The sequence below is a fragment of the Prionailurus bengalensis genome, chromosome A3, assembly GCF_016509475.1.
Source record: "Prionailurus bengalensis isolate Pbe53 chromosome A3, Fcat_Pben_1.1_paternal_pri, whole genome shotgun sequence".
NCBI classification, from domain to species: Eukaryota; Metazoa; Chordata; class Mammalia; order Carnivora; family Felidae; genus Prionailurus; species Prionailurus bengalensis.
Genome location: NC_057354.1, coordinates 54381845 through 54407597, shown reverse-complemented (window position 1 = coordinate 54407597; position 25753 = coordinate 54381845). Strand labels below are relative to the sequence as shown.

Below are 25753 nucleotides of genomic sequence, written 5' to 3'. Positions count from 1 at the left end.
TCTGTCTCTTTCTCTCTCAAAAATAAACATTAAAAAAATGTTTTTAAGTAACTATAAAACCATTTCGTACTTAAAAAAAAAGGAATGACCTTAATAAGAAACCCATTCTGTAATCAAATTTCTCCTTCAAATTTCTCGTATTGTGTTCTTATTCTTGGTTTGTTTGACTCAGAGTCACGCTGGATCCCACACAGCATTCGGTTGATTTGTCTCTAAGGCCTCTTGCAACAAATGTCAGTTACATGTCAGATGCTGCCCTCTTTCCCATGCTGTTTCATCCTGTAGAATTCCCTAGTGTGCTTCAGGCTTCTGGCACCCCCACCAAGTGATGTCATCTAGCATGCTCTTCCAGACGCTTATTTCTTGTGAACTAGGAGAAAGAGAGGGAGGAAGATGATCACTGTGGCATTTGGAGGTGGAGGACAGACACAGCAGGGCTGTGTTTGAGGAGGTCAGTCTGAGGGCGCCTGAGTGGCTGGGTCAGTTAAGCACCCAACTCTTGATTTCGGCTCACGTCATGATCTCATGGTTAATGGGACTGAGCCCTGCATCAGGCTCCACGCTGACAGTGCAGAGCCTGCTTGGGATTCTCTCTCTCCGTCTCTCTCTTAAAAAATAAAAATTAAAAAAAAAAAAAAAGAGAGAAGGTCAGTCCGGTAATGTGTGGTATGAGATGCGGGGTGGATCGGGACCCATCGGTAATTAGGGTTCCTGGAACTCCTGGCCTCGGCTGCAGGGTGAGGACAGAACACACAGAGACCTTGAGTGGAGAGGTCAAAGGGAAGTTCTGGTAAAGATAACCATTGCTTACATTTTTGAGGTGCTTACTACACACTGGGCTCTGTACATGTGACTTCCTGCTGTCAACAAATAGATAATATTTCTTGAATTCTGCAGAACCAGAGAGGACACATGACTTAGGTACAAGGCTAGTACACAATACAGGAGGAACTAGAACCCAAAGCCTGCATTCTTAGCTGCTGTACCAAATGGCAGAAATTAAGCCCCTGGGGATGCTATGGTACATGGGGGGGGGGGATGTATACAGTGGGGCAGTGAGGCCAGACAAGGACTGAGGGAAGCAGGTGAGGTTTGGCAGAGATCCCAGTGAGCTGAGTGTCTCTGAATGCATGTGAGCACTGCACACATCAGCATTCCCTAAGAGCCACTTCTTACAAAAGAAAGAAAGAAAGAAAGAAAGAAAGAAAGAAAGAAAGAAAGAAAGAAAGAAAATTCAGATTCTGGACACCTGGGTGGCTCAGTTGGTTAAGCGTCCTACTCTTGATTTCAGCTCAGGTCATGACCTCACAATTCATGGGATGGAATCCCACAGGGGGCCCCGTGCTAATGGCATGGAGCCTTCTTGGGATTCTCGCTCTCCCTCTTTCTCTGTCCCTCCCATGCTCATGCTCTCTCTCTCTCTCTCTCTCTTTCAAAATAAATAAACTGGGTCCCACCCAAGACTGATTAGATTAGAATTCTCGGGAGTCTGACCCAGAAACGTGCATTAACAGGCACCTTGGGGGTTTTAGGCCTAGCTTGAGAAACAGCAGAATAAAGAATGGCACCAGCTGTAGCAGAGGGAGAAAGAGGAGCCATGCGCTTGGGATGACCAAGTTAAGTGAACAGGAAAAAAAAAAAGACTTTTCATAGTGCCTCATACGTAGCTGCTATTTCATACATACTTCTGAATAACCAGATGGAAAGGAACTTGATATCAACAACCGACATATTGTCTCCAGCTGAGCACCTGAGTCCAGCAGCCCCCTAGAAAGACAGAGTCCTTGGACAAATAGTCCAAACACTATTTGTGAAAAGGGCTCTTTACCTCGTAGGGAACATGGACACTCCCATCACACCTCGGAATCTCTTACTGAAGAAGCTGCCCCAATGGCCACTGGGGCCCAATCAAAGTTGACTTTCCTTCCCAGACCCCCCTCTACAGCTGAACTACTCTGTGTTTATATGGGAGAGACAAAAAAGTCTCACCTGGCAGGATCCAAGGCACCCTGGACCAGGCATGAATGAACATGAACAAAGGACTCTGTGGGGTCAGTAGCTGAGAGAGCTGTGTGCTGTTTTATCAGTGCTGATAAGACCTTACCACCAGAGTGGAGTTGGACAAGAATATCGGAGCCAAAGACATTTCCCTCTGGAGTGTGGTCGAGGCAAAGGATGCCCAGTGAGCATTTTGAGACAAGAGAACAGAAATGAACTGAATTAAACTGGCACAGTCACGAATCTGAAACTTTTAATACTTCTTTTACTAATTAGTATCTTCCTGTTGGTAACCATAAGTTTTTATTTTGAGGTTCCTTCCTTCCTTCCTTCCTTCCTTCCTTCCTTCCCTCCCTCCCTCCCTCTTTTCTTTCTTTCTTCTTTCTTTCTTTCTTTCCTTTCAAAATTAAAATGAAATACAATGAAATATTTTTCAAAGAAGATTGCCTCCAGGAACCTGGGTGGCTCAGTCAGATATGTGTCTGGATCTTGGTTTCGGCTTAGGTCATGATCTCATAGTTCATGAGTTCGAGCTCCTCACTGGGCTCTGGGCTGACAGTATGGAGCCTGCTTGGGATTCTCTCTCTCCCTCTCTCTCTCTGCCCCTTTCCCACTCTCTCTCTCTCTCTCAAAATAAATAAATTAACTAAAACAAAACAAAACAAAAACAAAGAAGATTGCTTCAAACCAAAGTATCATGGCACAGTACTTATGGGGTGGGGATTGATAGGGAAGGGCCCCTGGAGGGTTGATAATGTTTATTGATCATGATGTCGTATATTTGATCTCCACACTTTTCTGTATTGTTGTATTTCCATTTTCCCTAAAGAGGCTGTCTCTATGATTGGCAGAGCTGGAGAAATCGGTCATAACTTGGGGTGTGTAATATCCCACTTATCCGGGAACTATAAAATCTTTTGGAAACCATTTTTGTTTCTCAAGTAAACACGATCATGTTTATCTGGGTGGTTAGAAGGTATACACCGAGCTTCAGCCTACTCTCCTGGCAATGTCTTCTTACCACAGCCCTCCCTGTGAAAGATGCTGCTGTTCCCTGGTCCCCCAGGACGTTGGCTGGAGCAGCCTGGAGGTGGCACCTGAGTGAGCTCACCTCCATCCCTTCCCCAGGGAAAGGAATCAGAAGAAGGAATCTTCTTCTCACCTATGGAAATTACTTTAAAATACTTTTTTCTGTAGGATCCTTGATTTTCCCTACCAATTCTATATTAAAACAGTAATCAAGGTTGGGTGGTTTTTTTTTTTTTTTAAGTATAGGCTCATAAAAAATTAAGATTCAATATTCGCTGTGTCTTAAATGCTACCACTGTAAGAGCTGATTAAAGCAGACTTTTTTTTTCCCCTTAGGATCTCGGAATTAAGAAAAAAATAAAACCACTGCTCTGCATTTTCAGCTGAAAATGGGAAGGGATGGGTGAGGGAATGAAATGTAGGTCTGTATCCAAAAGACAGAAGAAGGAACTGTCCAGAGATGTGACTGCTGTCCCTACTGGCTGCGGTAGCTCAGTTTTGATCAGACCCTAGTTAAGAGGAGAGAATTTAAATGTTACATTAGAAGCCAATTCCCTTGGAGATTTGGAATACAGGGGCACTGGGTTGGGGGGGGGGATGATTTCCACAAGAAAGGAAAGATTACAATGAACATCTTTAACGTATGTTCTAAGCCAAACAGAACACTGGCTTTTTATTTCCTTTGGTTTTCTTCCTGATAGTAAATTTCTCGTCCCTGCGCAAAAGTAACTACATCACCTTTGTTGTTGCTTTTTTCATCCTCTTTTTCCCCTAAGGGCTGTGAGCATTTCCCTGCCCGCCTTTCAGGCTCGCTCTGGCACCTTGGGAAGCCGGGACAGCACAAGGTTTTGTGATTCTCTGACACACTTCATGCTTTTTCTTTCCTCTGCCGGCCACTATCTGCCTTCTCTAGCTCAAAATTAAAGTACTTTCTCACTGCCTGCTGCGGAAATCCAACTGCCAACTGCGTTACATGGAGAGCGAATTCTATGGCGAGATAGTAGGCACTGACCAGGGGAAGGTATAAAAAGTGAGGAAGCAGGTAGAGAGGTAGTCCACGGAGGAGTTCAGAGCAGATCTTAGGTGGGAAGGGCCCCTGAAGGTAATTTCACATCATGGCCATTTTGTGAATGTAGGTGACCTGCTCGAAATCAGTTGCGACAACTTTGTTTTTGTTTTCCTTCCCCACTTAGTATTGCCTAGTATGTGTCCTCTGTGTTTGCACAGGCCTGGTACTGGGGTGGCACTTGTGGGGGTCGCTTCCGGGCCTCCCCTTAAGTCTTTCAAGCGCACAGATTACAGGACGCATAAAGGGACCCATTTGTCCTGAGAACACCTACCACGTTCACCAGGTTCCCGGTTTCTGAAAGGCTTTTCTATCAGAGTAGTTTGGGGGGCAAAGTTTTCCTGAACTGCAGTTCTGAACCCAGACTGTGGAATCTTTCAAAATATCACAAAACATAGCACCGCCAAAGGCATCTTTAAGCGCAGCGTCGGGGAATCAAGGAAATTCCAAAGGCCACTTGATGAGCCCAGGCAGGAGCCGGGCCCTGCGCCCTGGAGGGAGAGAGAAGGGGAGGAAGGGAAGGAAGGGAAGTGTTCGCGCGGAGTGAAAAGGGGAAGAGCCAGCCGTCTCCCCCATCTTTCCCCCTGGCCCGGGCAGTTCTCGGTGGCCCCAGCATCGCGTCTCCCACTGGCCTGGGAGGCGCCTCTGTGGAGCGGTGGCCGGGGAGGGGGGCTCGGTGGCTCTCCGAGCGGCCGCTTGGCCCCTGGCCCGTTGGCACCGCGCCCGCCCGACAGGTCCCGCCCCGGCTGGAATGTAGGGAGCGCCCGCCAGCCTGCGCCCCTGTCCTTGTGCGCCCAGTCCTCTCGTGCGACGGCTCTCCGGTGCGCGTCTCTCTCTTGCCCTCCCGCCGCAGCCATGGCCGCCTCCTCCGCGCGGCTCACTGTCCTGGCCATGACCGCGCTGGCGCTACTCCTGCTGCTGTGCCTGGGCTCAGGTATGTCGGCAGCGCCAGGGCGCCAGGGAGGGAGATGGGTGATGGGGTGAGGACCGAGGGACCGTGAGTCCCAGCAAGTACCAATGGGTAATAGGGTTTTGCTCTGGCAGAAGTGGGAGTGGCGCGCTTCGGCAGGCGGATCGAGTAGCAGGGCCAAGGGCAGGTTTCGGACAAGGGTGGTCACCTTGGGAAAGAGTGAGGGCCAAGGTCCCATGGAGGGGCAAGAAGTGATTTGACCCTAACTTAAGGGGCAGAGGGGTACTGAGAACTTTAAGCAGTGGGGCCTTCTAGGACTGAGGGGAGCCAGAATGCATCATTATGGAGATGCCTTTCCAGGCAATTCCCTAAGGAGGGCGGGGGAGGGGGGGGCACGCTTGGCATCCCAGTGAAGTTTCAGGTCTGCAAAACTGCAGGCAGGCCTCACAACCCAGACAGGGAAAATGCTCTTAAAGGAGAAATGCTTAACCTTCTGTGCTTCAGGGAGCCCTTAGGGAATCAGTTGAAAATTCCAGGTTCCTTGCCTATAAAAGGAGCATGTTCATACATACCCCCCAAGATGAAGCAGTTTGGAGGATGTGCAGGCATCTGAACCTTGGGAATCCACAGACCCCACCTTAGGGTTTTGTCCTGACAATACTACCTTCCAGGTGAGGATCCTTTATGCGTCACTAGGGACCTCGCGCATGCGTGAGCCCTTTTGACACTCACATGTCTGCGAGGCATATTGTGATCCCAGATCTGCTCAGGGTACTGGGGCTGGAAGGCATGAAGTGCTGGCCCAAGACCCTGAGATGGGTGCTCTTCCCACCACAGAGTGGCCGGGCCCTGGCAATGACAATGGAAGACACCCTTGATGGCTCAGCTTCTGTGCTTTGCTTTTTCAGAACAGATGTGGAAAACCAAACTCCTGGTTGGGGGGGGGGGGGGGGCGGGGGAAGGAAGCCTGCTGCAGGAGCCCTGAGGTCAGACAGAGTCCCTGGTCGCCAGAACAGCAGGGGACCTGTTCAGGTCAGGAGAACTGCTTCTAAGTTACAACCACAGGGGAGGCTCATCAATAATTTCTCATTACATGACTGATCCGCCCCGCCTCCTCTGTGCCTTCCATTTTCAGAAGCACATCTGAATAAAGCAAGTGAGCACCTGCTATAAACCTTCCCTCTTCAGACCTGTATTTTATTTCATTCATACCAAGAACGTAGTGAAAAGTGTCAGTTAAAATATTATCATCATTGAGCTGGAATGTGAAAATTTTCATGACATAAAATGAAAATCCTCACATACGTCAAATCCCCAAGGTGGCTCCTTATGACACCCGAAAACGTTAAATGGAGAAAATGATCATTGCTCCTTCTTGAGCAATTTATTAATAGTTAGCACCTTCAAAGGGACATCCTGCAATTCTGCATCTGCTGGGAGATCTAATGTCAGGCTGAATAAATTCAGGAGTGCCTATTATCACCATCTAGATACAGTGACTGATGATGTAGAAGTAAAAAAAAAATTCCATACTATTGGAAAAAATTCACAGCTATTCGGTTATTCTTTATTTTTTTCTTCAAACAAATTTAATGTGGTGTCCAATTATATGTATTAATATTTGTAGTTCAGGGTGTAGTAATTGGCACAGTGGCAACTATTAATAATTCATAATTTAGGATTTTTCCATGCCTTTCTGTTGTAGAGCTGAGGTCTGGTGAGGCTCTCATTTCTGGAACAGTAGTGACACACATTTGCTGCAAGAAATCGCAGCAGCAGGGCAGATGCCAACATCCAATGTCTATTTCAACATCAGGCCACATTTCACTCATTTATTGTCAAGTGCTTTTACAGAAGGCAAACAGATGGAGGGGCGATAATTCTGTGTGTGCCACGCTGTTGTTAGAGATGGACGAATGTTAAGATATTAATGAATGCTAATAATGGTGCCAAGAAACAGACCTGTGTGCTTTGACAAATGTGTTCATAGATTTCTCTATTGACTGTTAAGGTTGGATGATTCTTAAGGTACAGCCTTTAAAAGTAGCCTCATTCCAATCTCATTAAATAATCCCCTCTATAGGAGCACCGTCAAGTGCTCATCTCTGCTTATTTACTCTTGATGGGGAACCTCTTGGGGGCGACTCATCCCATCTCTGGGGGGCTGCCTAGGTATTGGAAACTTTATGACTTAATCTGTGTCCCACAGGTGTTTCTGGAAATCATTTGCTGACTCCTTTTCTCAAATCATATTCCACTGTATCAGTTAACGTACCATATTAAATGTACACATTATAAGGGGTGCTTGGGTGGCTCAGTTGGTTAAGCTTCCGACTTCAGCTCAGGTCATGATCTCCCAGTCCTTGAGTTCAAACCCTGCGTTGGGCTCTGTGCTGATAGCTCAGAGCCCGGAGCCTGCTTTGGATTCTGTGTCTTCCTCTCTCTCTGCCCCTCCCCGACTCATGCTCTGTCTCTCAAAAATGATAAATAAACGTTAAAAAAAGTTATTAAATGTACACATTGTAAATATCTGTAACCAAATCATTTGAAGGTTTGGGAAAATTTTCACAAAGTTTGTATGTTTTTAGTGAAAGTTACCAGTAAGTCTTTATTAAGTAGTGCAACGAATTTTTTAATTTCTTTATTTATTTTGAGAGAGATAGAGGAAGCACACAGGGAGGGGCAGAGAGAAAATACCAAGCAGCCTCCCTGCTGTTAGCGCAGAGAGTGATATGGGGCTCAAACCCACAAAACGTGAGATCATGACCTGAGCCAAAATCAAGAGTCGGTCACTTAACTGACAGAACCAGGCAGGTGCTCCTAGCAGTGCAATTAATTTTTATTTTTAATCCCTGTGCCCAATTTTGGAGTCGAGAGGATTGTTGGTGATAAATGTATGATGTAAAAAAAAAAATTCCCTGGTTCCTAGAGATTCTTCCCAACCACGCTCCCTGGCTGGCATACCTATTCTTTTTAAAAAAAATTTTTTTTTCCAACGTTTCTTTATTTTTGGGGGGACAGAGAGAGACAGAGCATGAATGGGGGAGGGGCAGAGAGAGAGGGAGACACAGAATCGGAAACAGGCTCCAGGCTCTGAGCCATCAGCCCAGAGCCTATTCTTTTTTAAAAAAAAATTTTTTTTCCAATGTTTCTTTATTTTTGGGGGGACAGAGAGAGACAGAGCATGAACGGGGGAGGGGCAGAGAGAGAGGGAGACACAGAATCGGAAACAGGCTCCAGGCTCTGAGCCATCAGCCCAGAGCCCGACGCAGGGCTCGAACTCACGGACCGCGAGATCATGACCTGAGCTGAAGTCGGACGCTTAACCGACTGCGCCACCCAGGCGCCCCTGGCATACCTATTCTAAGGGCACTTGGGTAGCGCTTAAATTCAGATGCCTACAGAGGGCTAGCTGACAGGTGAAATGGCTCTTTATGGCCATGGGGTGGGCTGAGTGACTTGGGCCCGGAGATGTTCCAATTGAAATTTTGCAAACACTGCGTGCACTCACAAAACACGTCTGCAGGAAAAGCTCAGCTGTGGGCAGCCAATTGGTCATGGATGTGTTTTCTCCGCCCCCCCCCCCCCCCCCCCCCCCGCCGCCCCGATTACATAGTAAATACTTTAAGCAGGGGTTCTTAGTCTTATTTGGGTCCCAGACACTTTGGAGAGTCTGGTAAAAGACATCACTCCTATTCCCAGAAAACTGTACCTTCGCAGATGCAAACACGGGCCTTGGGGCCTGTCCATGGATGGGGCGGTTAAGGGCCTGCCTAGAAAGGTGGACATCACCACCTTCATCCTGGGGCCAGATCAGCTCCTTACACCTGAACATGCTATGTTCTGTTCCCTACTTCTGAGGCTGGGTTTTTCTTCCAGGGGCTTTGGATATCCCTTCCAGGGACAAGCTTCGTACCTACATGTAGCACTTAAAGATCAGAGATGTCTATGGGTCCTCACACCTGCTCACCAAGCAGAGGAGGGTGTCCTACCAGACCAGTCATGTGATTTTCTGTTAGAATGTTTAGGCTGGTTAGAAATACTTTTAGAACTGAATAAAAATGTCAGAAAATGGTATAGATAATGCCTAATTGGAAGAGGGTCCGGGCAACCTTACAAAACTGGGCTGGATTAAAAAAATTTTTTTGTTTAATGTTTATCTTTGAGAGAGAGAGAGACATAGAGTGTGAGCGGATGAGGCTCAGAGGGAGATACAGAATCTGAAGCAGGCTCCGGGCTCTGAGCTGTCAGTACAGAGCCTGGCTCGGGGCTCGAACCCACAAACTGTGAGATCATGACCTGAGCCAATGTCAGACACTTAACTGACTGAGCCACACAGGTGCCCCTGGACTGGATGTTTCAAGAGCTAAAGTGCCTTCCTCGGCTTATGACAGTGAAACTTCATGGTGCTTGCCCGCCTTTGTCCTCACACGGCTGCCTTCTTTGTACCCCCTCCCCCTCCTCCAAAGATTCCAGCCATTGGACTTTAGGTTCCATCCATCCGACATGATATCACCTCCTTCACAGTTAACTGAGATCCTTGATTACATCTGCAAAATGCCCTATTTCCAAATAAGTAAACATTCAGTAGTTCTGGGTGGATATGAATTAGAGGGTGGGAGGCATTATTCCATTTACCATACCATGAAAAGGGAAAGTCTGCAGAAAGGTACATATGACAGACAACCGGCCCTCATAATAAGACGCAAGGAGCTTGAAAGAACGATGTCACTTCTCCTAGGGAATATCTCAAATCGTTATGCCCTCGGTCAGCCATGGTCATTGTCACCAGTTTGAGCCTGAATTGTTTTTCCTTCATGACAGGGAAGGCAGCAAACATCAAATACTGTGATACCTCCAAGTTCCCAAGACAAGATAGGGGCACGCGGTGCTTTATTCCAACTCAGATTTTTGCACTTGAGAATGTAAAGGGTACAGTGCAACTCTAACATGATTTCTGTTTTCATTCCATTAGGTGGCGTAAGTGGGAATAAACTCAAGCTGATGCTTCAAAAGCAGGAAGGTAAGTATACCCCCCATGGATAATGGCTGCCTTCTTAATGGGGCGCAGTGAAAGGCAATGTTGAGTGTGCTCACTGGGGTCTTGTATTTGGAAAATCAGAAGTGTTTACTCCTTAAAAGGTTGGCAGATCTGAAGGTCTTACTGTGTGTGTGTGTGTGTGTGTGTGTGTGTGTGTGTGGTATTTCATTGGATAAATATTATTGCCAGTAAATGTTTGAAAATTATTTTTCTGAAAGCTGTCGGTGTGGACTCAAAGATAAAAGAAACAGTGCTACTGTGTTAATTGAATGCTATTTATTTTAGAACCATGATACGCTGTAGAGCACGTATCTAAATTTAGAGCATATCTTTTAGAGCACATAAAACCTCCATTGGTGGAATAGACACAGAATGGTACTGTTGTAGTATTCTATATGCAATCAGCCCCCGGGGGCAGGGTTGAACAGAAAAACTGTTTGTCACTAACACCTGTTGTGAAAAATACTCCTCCAAGGAATGTGATAGATGGCCCCAAAATGTTGTCGAACCACAACAGGTTGGGAGCCATACAATAGGAGTTCCAGGCCCACCATAATCAGGTAGATCAGTTGGACCAATCATGTGGTCTTACGAAGGCCATCTTCCCTTGGAACTGTCATCTTTGCCTGTAAAATGAAGAATTTGTACATCTCTTAGAAATTTAGAAGTGTGACATTTCTGATGCGAACCTTTAATCCCTTATATTCCTTCCCCGCCCCAACTCTGCCCCAGCTAACGGGAGAGTCTGGCAGGCTGAGGCCTGCTCCCTGACAATGTGGGGCTCCCTGATGCTATTCATATGCTTCCCAGTCAGCCCCCCAGAGATCCCCTGGATGCTGAGCCCTGGGGGTTCCCCTCAGGGGCAGGGGGCTTCTGAAGGGGCTCCCAGCATCTTCCCCAGCATTTCTAGCTGCTCGTGAGGCCCTGGCCCATCCCCGATCTCTGTGCTGGGCAGCCCGCTCCTCCAGGACACCAGGGGTGACGGAAGCTCTTGAAAGACCACCCTGTCAGAGGTGGGAGCAAGCAGACCGCTAAGATAATCACAAGTCCTGATGTACATCCTCAGCTTTTATTCAAGTCAAACCTAGAAACACATATTGAGCCCCTGCTGTGTACAAAAGGGTGCAACAGGCCCTGAAGGAAACAGGGATGAGCAGGAAGTTGAGGAAACAAATCCACTGATACTTATCCATGTGACCAAAGAACACATAGAACACTTCACTCCCATTATCCTGTGCAGCCTTCGTAACACCACCAAAATGGGGACTGTCAGCCCAGTTTTGTAGATGAGGGGACAGACAGCAGGGGAAGACCCAGTGGCAGAACTGTGTTCCCTGAGCACGTCCTGCAGAAGGGGAGCCTTCTGAACCATTAAGACCACAATGGGAAGATGTTGGGAGAAGCCACATGCTAAAGCAAGGGCCAGTACCTTTCGAGACTCGGTTGAACCGTCGATGATCTGTGAGGCCCGCAGATGGTGACCCCAGGTGGCCCTGTGTGCTCCAGCTCTCCGGGGTGAGAGCATGCCGTGGTGCCAGGCTGGGCCACTCCGAGCTCATTGTTCTAGTTCTTTTTCTTTCCTGGTCACCTAATCAGGCACAGCGCTCTCTTGTTTGCACGTGCAAGGAACATACACCTTTATGGCCCTAGACATCTACTTGTTTCCTAAATGCCTAAGGGGTGGGCCACCAGCCCCTGCAAGTGGCTGAGGTCTAGGGCCGGTGAGTGGCTGCAGGGAATGGGCTGCATTTCTTCTCTCCCCTGTGTGCCTTTATGTGACTGCACCCAAATGGAGAGCTTACTACCAAGGGGTGTGGAGACAGATGACGGGCAGCTGTATTTCATCACATGTGATGTAAGAATGCAGTTGAAAATCAAAACCATCTAATGCGGGGTGGGCTTGGGGTGTGGGATGTTCATTAGCGATTCACCCACGCTAAGAAGAGAAATCAATTTTTGTACTTTGGGGGGGTGGGGTATTGATATTTCAGCACCTGCTTCACCTAAGACGAAAGTGGCGGTGGATGAGAACAAGGCCAAAGAATTCTTAAACAGCCTGAAGCGCCAGAAACGGCAGCTGTGGGACCGGACTCGGCCAGAGGTTCAGCAGTGGTACCAGCAGTTCCTCTATATGGGTTTCGATGAAGCGGTGGGTATTCCCGGCCCCTGGAAGACTGGCTCCCTGCAGAGCAGCACCATGGGGACAGATGCTTGGCTTGGGCAAATGGCACAGAAAAGTAGTCTTCATAGTTCACTCCAAAAAGTAGGAGACCCCATCATCTGTCAAGTGCTACCCAGGCATTGGATAACATTACCATTGAGATGTAGGGACACCAGCTAGAATTTTCCATCACACTACGCCCAAAAGGGAGTCTCTCCCAACATGGCTGGGAAGTGGGGTTCCAGAGAAGCCACTGCCCAAAATGGCTGGGACCTAAATTCATCCAGAATTCGATTTCACTTATCTGTACAGTTTTGCCCGGGAGGTGTTTTTTTTTTTTTTAATTTTTTTTTTTTAACATTTATTTACTTTTGAGAGACCCAGCACAAGCAGGGGAGGGGCAGAGAGAGAGGAAGACACAGAATCTGAAGCAGGCTCCAGGCTCTGAGCTGTCAGCACAGAGCCTAACGCAGGGCTCAAACCCATAAGCCATGAGATCATGATCCAAACCGAAATTGGATGCTTAACCGACTGAGGCACTCAAGTGTTTTTGAGTGCCTGGGTGTTTTTAAGATAATTTACAACCTCCCCAAAACGTTTGCAGCTTTACCTCCAAAAAATGTCAGAGACAACAAGATTGATGCAAAGACCCATGAGGATAATGGAAAGAGATGAAAAGTAACTTTTTATTGTATTTTTTATTTTTTAATGTTTATTTATATTTGAGAGAGAGAAAGAGAGAGAGAGCACAAGGAGGGGAGGAGCAGAGAGAGAAGGAAACAGAATCTGAAGGAGGCCCCAGGCTCTGAGCTGTCAGTGCAGAGCCAGACAGGGGGCTCAAACTCACAAACTATGAGATCATGACCTGAGCCAAAGGTGGACACTTAACCGACTGAACCACTCAGGCACCCCAAAAGTGAGTTTTAAAAAAATGTTTATTGGGGCGCCTGGGTGGCGCAGTCGGTTAAGCGTCTGACTTCAGCCAGGTCACGATCTCGCGGTCCGTGAGTTCGAGCCCCGCGTCGGGCTCTGGGCTGATGGCTCAGAGCCTGGAGCCTGTTTCCGATTCTGTGTCTCCCTCTCTCTCTGCCCCTCCCCCGTTCATGCTCTGTCTCTCTCTGTCCCAAAAATAAATAAACGTTGAAAAAAAAATTTTAAAAAAATGTCTATTTATTTTGAGGAAGAAAGCATGAGGAGGGGAGGGGCACAGAGAGGGAGAGAGAGAAAGAATCCCTAGCAGGTTCCATGCTCAGCCCAGCTGGGGGCTCGATCCCATGACCGTGAGATCACGACCTGAGCCTAAATCAAGACTCGGACACTTAACCACCCAGGGGCCCCTGAAAAGTGGCTGTTAAAGAGAGGTGGTCTTTGCATGTGCTTTCAGGGAAATTTAGCAATGCATTTGCAGGAAAAGATGGCTCCGTTCCTGCGTCCAGGAGGTAGGTAGGTAAGTGGATGTATTCACAAAATCCAAGGAAAAGAATGTTGACAATCAGAGACTCCCAGCAGGAAACAGGTACAGGTGAGGTGGCAAGGGAGTTAAGGTCACGAATTCCACAGAAGCAAGTGTGCAGAGTGGCCGGCAGGAGCGCTGGACTGGAGGCTCTGCGGCGACATCGAGAACACTCGCCCTGCCCTCCAGCCGGAAAGCGTGCCCAGAAAGATGAAGGGTGACGCCTCCAAGCCGGGGGTGCTGGAAGGGCTTTTCCAAATGGACCCAAGATTCGTACTGTGCACAGAGGGTGTCTGTATACAAAGCACCACAAATTGATGAAAAGAAAATGAAACTCTTTAGAAGCCTTATTTTTAAAGGTTTCTTAAAAGGCAGCCATGTAATTGTATTACAATGTCTTTTCCATTCATATATATATATATATATATGTCCTCCGTGTGCAAAATGCTGAACACATACATCCAGACTCTGTGCCAGGCAGGGGTCTAAGCACTTAATATGAATGAACTTACGATCGCAACAACCCAAAAGACAGGTACTGTTACTTGCGTCCTTGTGTTTGGTTTGTTCCTTCCTTGGTATTCCATTTTCCAGTGGAGTTACTGGGGCTGAAGGCAGAATCAGGTAAGGGTCTGTAAGCACTGTCAAAGTGCACATTCCCGTGAGTCACGTGGGAGAGCACCAGTCTACCCGCATCCTCAGGAACACCTGGAATTTTCACTGAAAATTAAAAAAAAAAAAAAAGTACTTATTTGAACATGAAAATGGCATGCCAGTTGTAGCAACTTGCATTTCTTTGCTGCAGTCCATGAAAAAGGCTACTAAGCGTTTACCGTGGAGAGGGGCGCCTTGGTGGCTCAGTTGGTTGAGCGTCCGACTTCGGCTCAGGTCGTGATCTCACAGCTCGTGAGTTCAAGCCCCACGTCGGGCTCTGTGCTGACAGCTCAGAGCCTGGAGCCTGCTTCGGATTCTGTGTCTCCCTCTCTCTCTGCCCCTCCCCTGCTCGTCCTCTGTCTCTCTCTCAAAAATAATAAATATTAAAAAAAATTTTAAAAAAAGAGTTTAACATGGAGAAATGGCTAAAATAATGACTGATGACAGAACCAGAATAAGGGTGAGGATCCATAAGATTATAACTAGCCACAGAAAAGACTGGAAGGCAATAACGTCAAAATATCAGCCATGCTTGTCTTTGGCAATGGAGTTGTAATCCCCCTTTTTCTCTGCCCCACTCCCACATACCCATTTGTAAATATGAGTGTGCGTTATTCCTGTATTCATAAAATATTTTTTTTTACTTTCTTGAAAACATCTTTTAAGCCAAAACCTTAAACAAGATTATAAAAACTGGGGAAAAACTGGGGAACAAGATTATTACACTATGGGAAAAGCTGTAGTATTGTACATTTGTCTCAATTGTAGTGAGAGCAAATGTTCTCATTCTCATGCTAGAGCCCCCGGGGCTCAGCAAACAGAGGGGCGGAGTGGTGCCCATCAGCGTGGCACAGGCTGACCCACTGCTCACCCCAGTGGGTGGCCACAGAGAACACCATCGTGGCCGAGGCCGGGCCTTCCAGCCTCAGGAGCGCTCAGATACGCATGTTCACTGGCAGTCTTATGGAATAGATGTCTGCAACCCAGCCACCGGAAAATTCCACCCATGAGGTGCAGAAGGGTGCCTGAGAACTTGCACTTTATAGCATCCCTAGAGGTTGGGTGCACTGGCCACACTTTGAGAAAGATTGGACCCAAACTTCTGGATAGCCTGCAACCTCCCTAGGTCAGCCTTCCCTTGTCCCTGCCTTTTCGATCTCACACCAAGTATCTCTCCGAGTCGTCACCATCCACACCTGTGAGTTTGCATCTACATTCACCTTGTACCTTCATGAGCAACAAAGAATCTCTCTTTCCTCTAAGAGAGGCAATGGTGTCAAAGACCAGCTACCCCAGTTATAAACCTGAAAGTTGTTCTATGCTTCTCAGTCACTTCAGTTCTTCTTCCCCTTCTTCCTGCTAATTGCAGCTGCCTATTTTCATGTGTATCTCAGTAACTGTAGGCTTCGTGAAGGCAGGGAATCTGTCCTAACTTGCTTTGGGTGGCTCTCCGGTGCCACGCATAGGGCTGACAGGCTGCGCCCAGTTAAGAAGTGTTCGTGGAACGAAGAAGGACAGCCGTGCAAGCTCTAACCTACACCACGGGCATAAAACGGTCACCGTTGCTACTGCGCACGGCTATCGCATGCCCCGGTGGTGGTTGATTTAATTTACCAAGCGTCTACTCTGTGCACTCGAGTGGGCCAGGCACAGGACAGGACAGGGAGAGGAGGCAGTGTCTGTAAGATGAGTACAATCAGATGTGCACAGTGCCCGCGGGTCAGGCCAAGTTATTGCCGTCTTTGGGAGACGTCCATTTTATCTACTAGAAAAGAGAAAAATGTTTAAGTGTTGGGTACATTTAGAACTCACAGGACGGAGGTTTTCAAGGGCTTGGATCAGTACTCTTTAGCTGGCTGTACTCACCTCTGAGTACAGAGTACGATAATGAAGGGTGATTGTCAGTTGGAGCTGTTAATCATTGAAGAAAAGCCACTACGGAGAAAAGGCAGAGGGAAGATGTGGTCTAGGGGGAGTGGGTGTCCTTCAATCCGTTCTCTGTTGTGCTCTTTTTCTCCAGAAATTTGAAGATGACGTCACCTACTGGCTAAACAGAGGTCGGAATGGGGACGACTACTATGATTCCTACCAGCGTCACTATGACGAGGACTCTGCGATGAGCCCCTACGACTCCAGGGCCATCGGCAACTACCATGACTACTAACACCCCGTGCATGCGAACCGGCGCCGAAAGTGCCCCCCACCCCACCCCCTTCACTGCCTCGCACCACGTGGCTTCTGCTGGGCTTTATTCCAGCAGATATTTTCTACCCCCTTTCTGCGACCAGGAAGGGTGAATTAAAACAAACAATATTAATGCTTTTTGATATTTCATGCAAGTACCTAATAACGCATTTCATTAAAAAATAGAAATAAAAGCATTTTGTTAAAAACGGAAGTCTCCGAATTCATTCGGGGTGGATTTCAGTCCCTGGATTTTCCCTAAATTGAAGCCTCATCTGAGAGACAGCTCTCTGTTACCATCACCCTGCCAGGAATCCTCGCCACCACCGGGGCAGACCAGGCCACTGAGCAGGGCGGTCTTCCGTTTGTTAACATTTCTGCCCACGCTAAACCCAAGATATGGAACCAACAAGAAAATTTGGTCGACAATTATTTAAGGCTACAGAACACGGCTTGGACTAATCATTCCACATGTGTGTGAGACCTTTCTGGGCCCCCAGGCCCCGAGCTAGAGCTGGGCCTGTTTAATATCACACAGGAAATGAAGGGTAATAGAAAAAAGGCTGAAGTTTGGGTGAAGTCATGGCCTCATTTCTCTTAAAAGAATTAAAGCTTAGCCAATGAATTCAAGAACTATTTAAGAATATACTTCACTTCATATTTAAGCAACCAGAGTGAATGAGGGGTGCTTGGGTGGCTCAGTCCGTTAAGCCTCCGAGTCAGGCTCAGGTCATGATCTCTTGGTTAGTTGGTTCAAGGCCCCTGCAGGGCTCTGCACTGACAGCTCAGAGCCTGGAGCCTGCTTCAGATTCTGTGTCTCCCTCTCTCTCTCTCTCTCTCTCTCTCTGCCCCTCCCCTGCTTGTGCTCTCTCTCTCTCTCGTTAAAAATAAGTAAATAAACAACCAGAGTGTGAATAAAAGAGAAAAGTGCTGTGGAGGTGAGGAGAGGGAAGAAGGAGGGAGATGGGGGCAGGATGGTGAGGTGAGGGGGTGCTGTCCGGAGACATTACTGATGGAGGGAATCTGGTCACAGCCTGTGTGATGACCTCTGTGCTGCGGCGGGCACTCAGAATGGCTCTTAGACTTTTGTGGGTCACAGACCCCTCTGACAGTCTAATGGAAGCTTTTCGTTCTTTCTCAGAAAAATGATAATTTTGTATATAGTCCCTGGACTACATCTCCGTTCACAAACCATAACTAAAGATAAACAAACAACGGGCTTCAGGAGAGTGGTATATATGGGCACTCATAACACCCACATATACATTTTGTTTTCATAACTTTATGTCTTCCTTTGGCATCCTTACAATTTTTTAAAAATTTGGTAAACTATTCATAACATAAAATTTACCGTTTTTACCATTTTTAGGTGTATAGCTCAGGGGCATTAAGTGCTTTCACATTATTGGGCAACCATCACCACACCCATCTCCAGAACATGTCCATCTTCCCGAACTGAAATTCTGTCCCCATTGAGCACTAACTCCCCATCCCCCACTCCACTCCCCCCACCTCCGCCGCCAGCTCCTGGCAACCCCCATTGTCTTTTCTGTCTCTGAATATGGTGACTTTGGTACTTCACTGACATGGAATCATACAGTGTTCTTCTGTGTCTGGCTTATTTCACTTAGCATGATGTCATCAAAATTCATCCATGTTGTATCATGTGTCAGAATTTCCCTCCTATTTAAGGATAAACGATGTTCCAATGTACGTTTGTGCCCCATTTGATTTATCCATTCGTTAGTGGACAGATGCCTGGGTTGCTCCCCTCTTTTGTCCGCTGTGCATGATGCCCATGCACATAGCTCTCGTGTGCCTGCTTTCAATTCTTTTGGGTGTATGCCCGGAAGTGGAATTATTGGATCATATGGTAATTGTTTAATTTTTTGAGGGACGGCCATACATATTTTTCACAGTGGCTGTCCTGTTTTACATTCTCACCCTTTAAGCGTGTTTCTTCTTCTTGTCTACTATTAGGCTGGTTCAAACCCAGCACAATTAAAGAGGAGGGAGGGAAGGGTGATGGAGAGGCCATCTCAGCTTCGTTCCTGACCTTGCCACGCTTCTCCATGATGATTTTGGTAGATGTCTATAAAATTAAGGAAATTTAAGGAAATGGAGTTTCCTATTTATCGTGCTGGCTTTAAAAGTATCCTAAGAAAAGTTCTAAATGTCACGAATGGATGTCAAATTCTATTTTCCTTATCTGTTGAGATGATATCACTTTTCCTTTTTAATCTATTAATTAGTGTGGTGCATTCTGTTAACAAAATTCTAATATTAATCAATTGAATCCCTGGGGTGAAACCTAACTTAATTGTGATTTCTTTTTACTTATTGTTGAATTCTGGTTGGATATATGTTCAGAATTCTTATATCCATGTTCATGAGGAAGGTTGGCCTTAGTGTTTTCTTCTGGATGCTTTTGTCAGTTTAGGTATCAAGGTTATTCTGCCCTCTTAAAATGAGCTGATTTCTTTCTTATTCTGTGTAGGAATGGAATGATTTGTTTCCTGAATGGTAGCATTCAGATAAAGCCATTTGAATTTGGTGTTTTCTTCATGGTAAAATTGCTTCCTATTGATTGCATTTTTTTTTTTTTTACAGGTAAAACATTATTCTGACTTTATGTTTCTCCTTGGATCTGTTTTGTTAAATTCCATCTTTCTAGGTAGTCACCCATTATATCAAAGTTCTGAAGTATTGAGAGTTGTTCTTAATATCCTTTTACTGCTTTTCTCTGTAGTATCTGTGGTTTTGTTATTTTTTTTTCATTTCCATTCCATTTGTGCCTTTTTAAAAAATGAACCGTCTTTTCAAGCATAAAGATTTTGCTTTGTTGATCTGTTCTTTTGTATGTTTCTCTACTTTGTGAATTTCTGTTCTCTTAATTTCCTTCCTTCTACATCTGTGGGACTTTGATTTATATTAGATCTCAGCTCTATTTTCAGCCTTATTTTTTTTGAAGGCATTTAATAGTTTCCTTCCAAGAACTGTATCCCATGAGTTTGATGTGAAAACTTAAGAAAAGATGACATCATCTCATTTCAATTATATTTTCTCCTTTGACCCTTAAGTTGATTACAAGTGTTATTAAATTTCCAAGTGAATGGATTTTTCTAATTATCGTATTGGCTTTGTTTTCTAACTTAATTGCATTGTGGTAAACAATTGGAAAACAAAACAAAACAAAACCAAACAACTATGGTCAGATCCTGATCCTTGGAACTATACTGAGGCCAGCTGTATGGTCCAGTGTGTCAACCCCAGCAAGTGTTCTATGTGTGTCTTTTCCAGACATCAGATGAAATCAAGTCCATTAGCTCAAGCTGGGTAGTTGTACTCTTCACATTTTCTATTTTCTTACTGACTTTTTTTTTTTTTTGGTCTGTTTGATCTACTGATTACTGCCAAATGTGTTAATGTGTACTATGATGATGGATTCAAAAGGGTTTTCCTTTAATTCTGTCATTCTGGCTTCATAGGAGGCTATACACAAATTTGCATGGTATCCACACATTTCAATGCATCTTCCTAGTGAATGGAATCATTGCTCATTATGCAGCAAACTTCTTATTTCTAGTAGTGCTTTTTGCCTGAATTCTCCTTTGATATTAAGATAACTATATTTGCCTCCCTTTGGTTACTAACTGCCTGGTATATCCTTTCCATAGTTCAGCCTTTTTGTGTGTGTGCTTTATGTGTGTCTTGTAAAGAATAAATAGCAGCTATTTGTTTTGTTTTTAAAATATGGTGTGACTATTAAGGCCTTAACAGGAGAATGTAGTCCACATACTCTATTTTTAAGTTCATTCATTTATTCTGAGAGGGGGGAGGGGCAGAGTATGAGAGAGGCAGCATTGGGGGGGGGGGGTGCCAGAGAGAGAGAGAGAGTGAGAGAGAATCCCAAGCAGGCTCCAAGCTATCAGAGCAGAGCTTGCTGCAGGGCTCGATCCTACAGACTCTGAGATGATAACCTGAGCTGAGCTAAGAGTCAGACACTTAACCAACTGAATCACCCGGGCGGCCCTATTTCACTTACTCTTAATGTGATGAGCAATTTGGTTTTATTTCTAACATCACAGTTTGGACTTCTGACTCATTCCATTTCATCTGTTCCTGCATTCTTATTCCTCTTTTCTTGCCTTCCTTTGGACTGTTTTGTTTTCCTTGGTAGAGTCTTTTCCTTGTATTTCTTTTGAAGGTATGCACTGGCTCTGTTCTATTCGTGTTTGCTCTATTTAATGCATATTTGACAACACGACAGGCACTCGGTAGCCATATAGCCTTCTCCTGGACAATACAAGGAACTTGCAAAACCTTATTCTCCAATCTCCTCTCCCAACTTCTGAGCGGCTGTAACTTGGCATTTTAAATTTAGCCTTCTTTATTTTCCCCACGGATTATCTTTGTTTCATATGTAGTCATTAATTTGTTTAGACTGTCACATAGTTATCTTGGTTCATTATTTCTCCTTGCAACTCAGACCACGTACCTGAGGTCATTTTCCTTCCATTTGAATTAAATCTTTCAGGATCCATTTAGTGAGGGTCATTGGGTGGTAAACTCTCAAGTTTGGCATTTTCCCCCGTTTCACTTGGTACAGAATTTTTGGTTATTTAATTAGTACTTTGAGATGATTCTTACTGTCTTATGGTTTCTACTGTTGACGTTACAAATTTTGCTACTTACCTATCACTTCTCTCTGAGTGACACTGTCCCTCCAAGGGTCTTTTATAGCTTACTTGTCTGCTATCTCCCACAGCTAGGTCTATATATATATTTACACTGCTTAGGATGTGTTGGGTTTTTTAATCTGACGGTCAGCATCTTTAAACAAATATGGAAAATTCTCGCAATACTTCTTTGAATGCCACTTCTTCCCCATTCTATGATTTCTTCCCAAAACGCTACTCAAGTATATAAACTTCACTTACATCTTCCCTTTCTGTTTCAAATATGCTTAGTTATGTCTCTTGTTATCTGCTCAGATTTTCAAGTTTCTCTTTTATTTCCTTAAATGTATGAAACTTCTTTTTATATTGTTTGTTCTCTCCAGTATCTAAAGAAGCCTTTGTGGATCTGTTACGACCCTGCCATCTATCCATTGTTTTTCACCCATAATGTCATCTTGATGCCTAATTCCGTGTAATGCCTAATTCCTGCTCATTTTATTTAGAGCTTTGTCTGGTTGGGAAATATTTGATGCCTGATTTAAGCTGAATTCGTCCATGTGGCCCTTGCGTCTCCCTTTACGAGTGGCCTTGGGTGCAGAGGCAGGGACGGGTGGAGTCTTACCAAACAGGGACCACTGTAGATTAAATTCTCCACTTGTGGATTTATAGACCACATGGGGACACCTTGGGGTTAAGATTTTCATGGATGCTCTCTCCCAACCTACCCATCCACCCCTACCCAGCTCTCTGAAAGAAAGTATCTTCACTGCCCGCTTCAGTGTGATGGGTTTATTTGTTTATCCATCCAGGTGGATTCCTTACTATTGTATCATTAGGAGATAACACCTAGAAAGATTGTTTTTTATTATGATATTCAGCACTTTATTTGCCCTTATCAGAGATATATTTAGGTTATCTAATCTGTCATACTACTAGAAACAGAACTCCTATTTGGTCATTCACTTCATTTATATACATATATTACTTTTTAAGTTTTTATTTATATTTGGGGGGGAGAGAGAGGGGGGGACAGAGGATCTGAAGTAGGCTTCACACTGACAGCAGAGAGCTGATGTGGGGCTCAAACTCACAAACAGTGAGATCATGACCTGAGCCAAAGGGAGACACTTAACCGACTGAGCCACCCAGGTGTCCCCTATTTGGTCATTTACTTCATATCAGACATTCCTCACTTTTTTGTGTATGTCTAGGAATCTCTGAAGCATAATGCTTTTAGTAAGTAAAATATATAGGATTAAAAATGAAACCAATGATATTAAAAAAGTTACCAACACTTTAAGTATTTATTTTGGGGAGAAAACACAGCAGGGGAGGGGGACAGAGGACCTGAAGTGGGCCGTACAATGACAGGCTGACAGTAGTGAGTCTGATGTGGGGCTCGAACTCACGAACCACGAGATCATGACCAGAGCTGAAGTCAGATGCTCAACCAACCAAGCCAGCCAGGTGCACCAAAATTTACCAACATTTTAAAAGACAAATTTGTGATATAGTAATAAGGGTGCTTCCTTTTGATATGAGTAAGAAGATCTGGTGCCAGGTAGACAATCCAATTCCGAGTAGTGAAATTATTCTGAGATATTCATAACTAGTATAATGTGATGCATATCTGACTTGTATACACGACAAAGTCCCAGGTAAGAGCAAAGACTATTGCAGTTTGCTGCCTATACTTATAATTAAAGAAAAGTCTACATTTGAGTTGGGGAGAGTAAAAACAAAGAACGTAAGATCTTCCCCCATTCAAATTCATGAAACTGTTTATTAAAAGGTATTTCCAGGGGTGCCTGGGTTGCTCAGTCGGTTGGGCATCTGACTCTTGATTTCGGCTCAGGTCATGATCCCGGGGTCATGGCATCAAGCCCCACATTGGGGTCCACACTGAGCGTGGGGCCTGCTTAGGATTATCTCTCTCACTCCCTCTGCCCCTCTCCCCTGCTGGCATGTGCTCTCTATCTCAAAAAAAAAAAAATTAAAAAAAGGGGGTTTCCAGTCCAATTCCTGTAGTATATCCAGAGTGAAAGTTCCCAATTGTTCTTAGGTTAAAGGTGAAAATACATGAGTCGTCCTAGGAGGTCTGGTCCCCGCCTCTCCCTTTAGCCTCCTCCTGTCACTCCCTCTTGCTCTGATTCAGCCACTCCAGCCTTTCCATCCTTAGAGTGTGCCATCGACTCCCTCCTTCTGGAAGGTTCTCTCTCCCTCTTTTGCCTGGGTAACTCCCAGACTTCCTTCAGTGTTCACTGTTGTCCTCTCCCCTCCCCAGTTCTTCCGGGTCAGCTTCCTCTCACAGGCTCTGCTACAGTGCTGAGATATAGCACCTTCCTAGAGAATATTGTCACATGGGACATTATCTGATAAACCTCTTGGTCTCTGCTGGACTGGAAGTGCCAGGACACATGGCATAACTATCTCTTGCTCACTCAAAGCCTAGCACAGAGCCCATCAGAGTAACTGTTCTTTAGTATGGGTTGGATTGAGCCTGACTGCATTTGTAAAGGGAAAAGTTGATCTAGTCTCATTTCTACAAATGGGGAAAATGGCCAGAAGGGCTGAAGGACAGACACCTCCTAAGATACAAAGTGAAACAGGAACAGAACAGGAATACAACTCAGATTTGGGGGTCCTTCCCGTATCAGATGATCTCTCTCCTTCCTCCTCAGGACATGCACCACCCTACATTTGCTTATCCCCATGTCCCTACCCTCAATTTCCCCCATGGCAATGTCCACCTCCTTTCTCCAAGGTGTGCCTCATGGGCCTTTGGTTTTCTGAACCTGTTCTCAGACCGGAAATGGCGAACTAACTTTTTTCCCACTCGTCCAGTGCCGGCTGCCTTCTGAGCAGAAGCTCACATGATCAAGGATGAGAACTTGAGGGCAGGCTGGGTGGGAAGCTTTTTCAAGCTTGGCCAGAGGCCCTTGGCCATGTGCTTTCCAAATCATACCGCATAATTCTTTTCAAATCAAGAAATACGGTCTTCTTTTATGGATCAGAATTACTCTCCAGGATTAAAAATTTTTTTTTTCAATGTTTTTTATTTATTTTTGGGACAGAGAGAGACAGAGCATGAATGGGGGAGGGGCAGAGAGAGAGGGAGAGGCAGAATCGGAAACAGGCTCCAGGCTCCGAGCCATCAGCCCAGAGCCTGACGCGGGGCTCGAACTCACGGACCGCGAGATTGTGACCTGGCTGAAGTCGGACGCTTAACCGACTGCGCCACCCAGGCGCCCCGAGGATTTTATAAACCAATTATTTTCATATACAGCTTCAACAAAGGGGGATGGGGAATGCCATTGTAAAAAGATACAAAGATTGGAAATGGAAGGATGACACATGCACAGACATTGCTCTCCCCCTCTTCCTCTGCCCCATGTTTTTAAACATTGAGTAGACAGCATCTGGGGGAATATGACCAGATTATCCCAGGAATCTATGCTAGGGATAAAATGCCCGGAGTGACTGGACTGCTCATTTTCAAACATCTGAAGAGCTGTCAAAAGAAACAAGTCTTTGTCTCGTCCTGGGAGAGCCCAAAGGGCACAACCAGAACCCAATTTCAGCTCAAAATTCCAAATGTAGAATGGGATGCTTCACGAGGTTAAGTGCTTCCAGCAGGGTGAGTGAACATTTTGCCAAGATTGTTTACTGCAAATTCTGCATTCGAAGATTAAATTTCCTTGAGGTCTGAGATCCTTAAATACTCAGTGGTGATTCTCATACAACGGCAACTCACTTCTCCATCCCTGTTGAGCCTCTGTGAAGAGATCTAGCACCTGATTCCTCTGAAACCCTGACTAAACCTTTTTCTCTGATAAAACTAATAGTACATACACCTAAGGCGCATAGGCAAGACTAGATAATGGCAGACATGTTACAGCTCAAAGATTCACTCCATTCAGGCTACAGGCCACTCAATAAAGGCTCTAGTAGTCTGTGATCTACCCTGCCTCTACATCACAGTGTAGCAATGAGGGAAAAACAGGAAGATACCTCCAGGGAATCGGGATTTACAAAGAGCTGCGTCTTTCCCTTGAAAGTTCATTTCTTTTCTTGTAAATAAATACCTAGCTTCGCTAATGTAAGATGGCCTGGGGAGAGGGCAGACAAAAACAACAAGCTGCGCCACTGCTGTGACCACCGGCATTATGAAAAAGCAGAGAAGCAGCCCAAGAGGCAGATGTAGTTGCTCCGGGGGAAAAAAACCGTGTAGAGTGGACTCTGTTATAAAGGATGTGTGGTGGGCGCTGCCTGTAATTCATGGCTAGTTTTTTGTTGCTTTTAATTGAGCTCTTTCTCATCCTATTCCTTTCTGATTTCCAGTTTCTTTTCTCTTTTTGCTGAGAAACAAATCTTGTGAAAACAGACCAGCAAATGTGAAATAGAACATGGTAAGCATCTAACATTAAAGAAGCCCAAATGCTGATAAGAACGCTGATGAGTGGGTCTTTATTGCACTGACGACAGATGAATTTTACCTCCTGCCATTTGACCTGTGGAGTTAGGAATGATGATTTTGACTAATTGTCCATCTATGATCTTTCCAGCTGGCCGCTGAAT

The 25753-nt window shown here is 45.4% G+C and overlaps 1 protein-coding gene across 1 annotated transcript; it reads left to right on the top strand.

The window, feature by feature from the left end:
* The first annotated feature begins 4627 nt into the window (after window positions 1-4627).
* Window positions 4628-16705, top strand: ECRG4 (ECRG4 augurin precursor). Its single transcript, XM_043603039.1, has 4 exons — window positions 4628-5027; window positions 9979-10026; window positions 12036-12193; window positions 16333-16705. The coding sequence occupies exons 1-4, from the start codon at window positions 4949-4951 to the stop codon at window positions 16474-16476; spliced, it is 429 nt and encodes a 142-aa protein (XP_043458974.1). The 5' UTR covers window positions 4628-4948; the 3' UTR covers window positions 16477-16705.
* Window positions 16706-25753: the final 9048 nt, after the last annotated feature.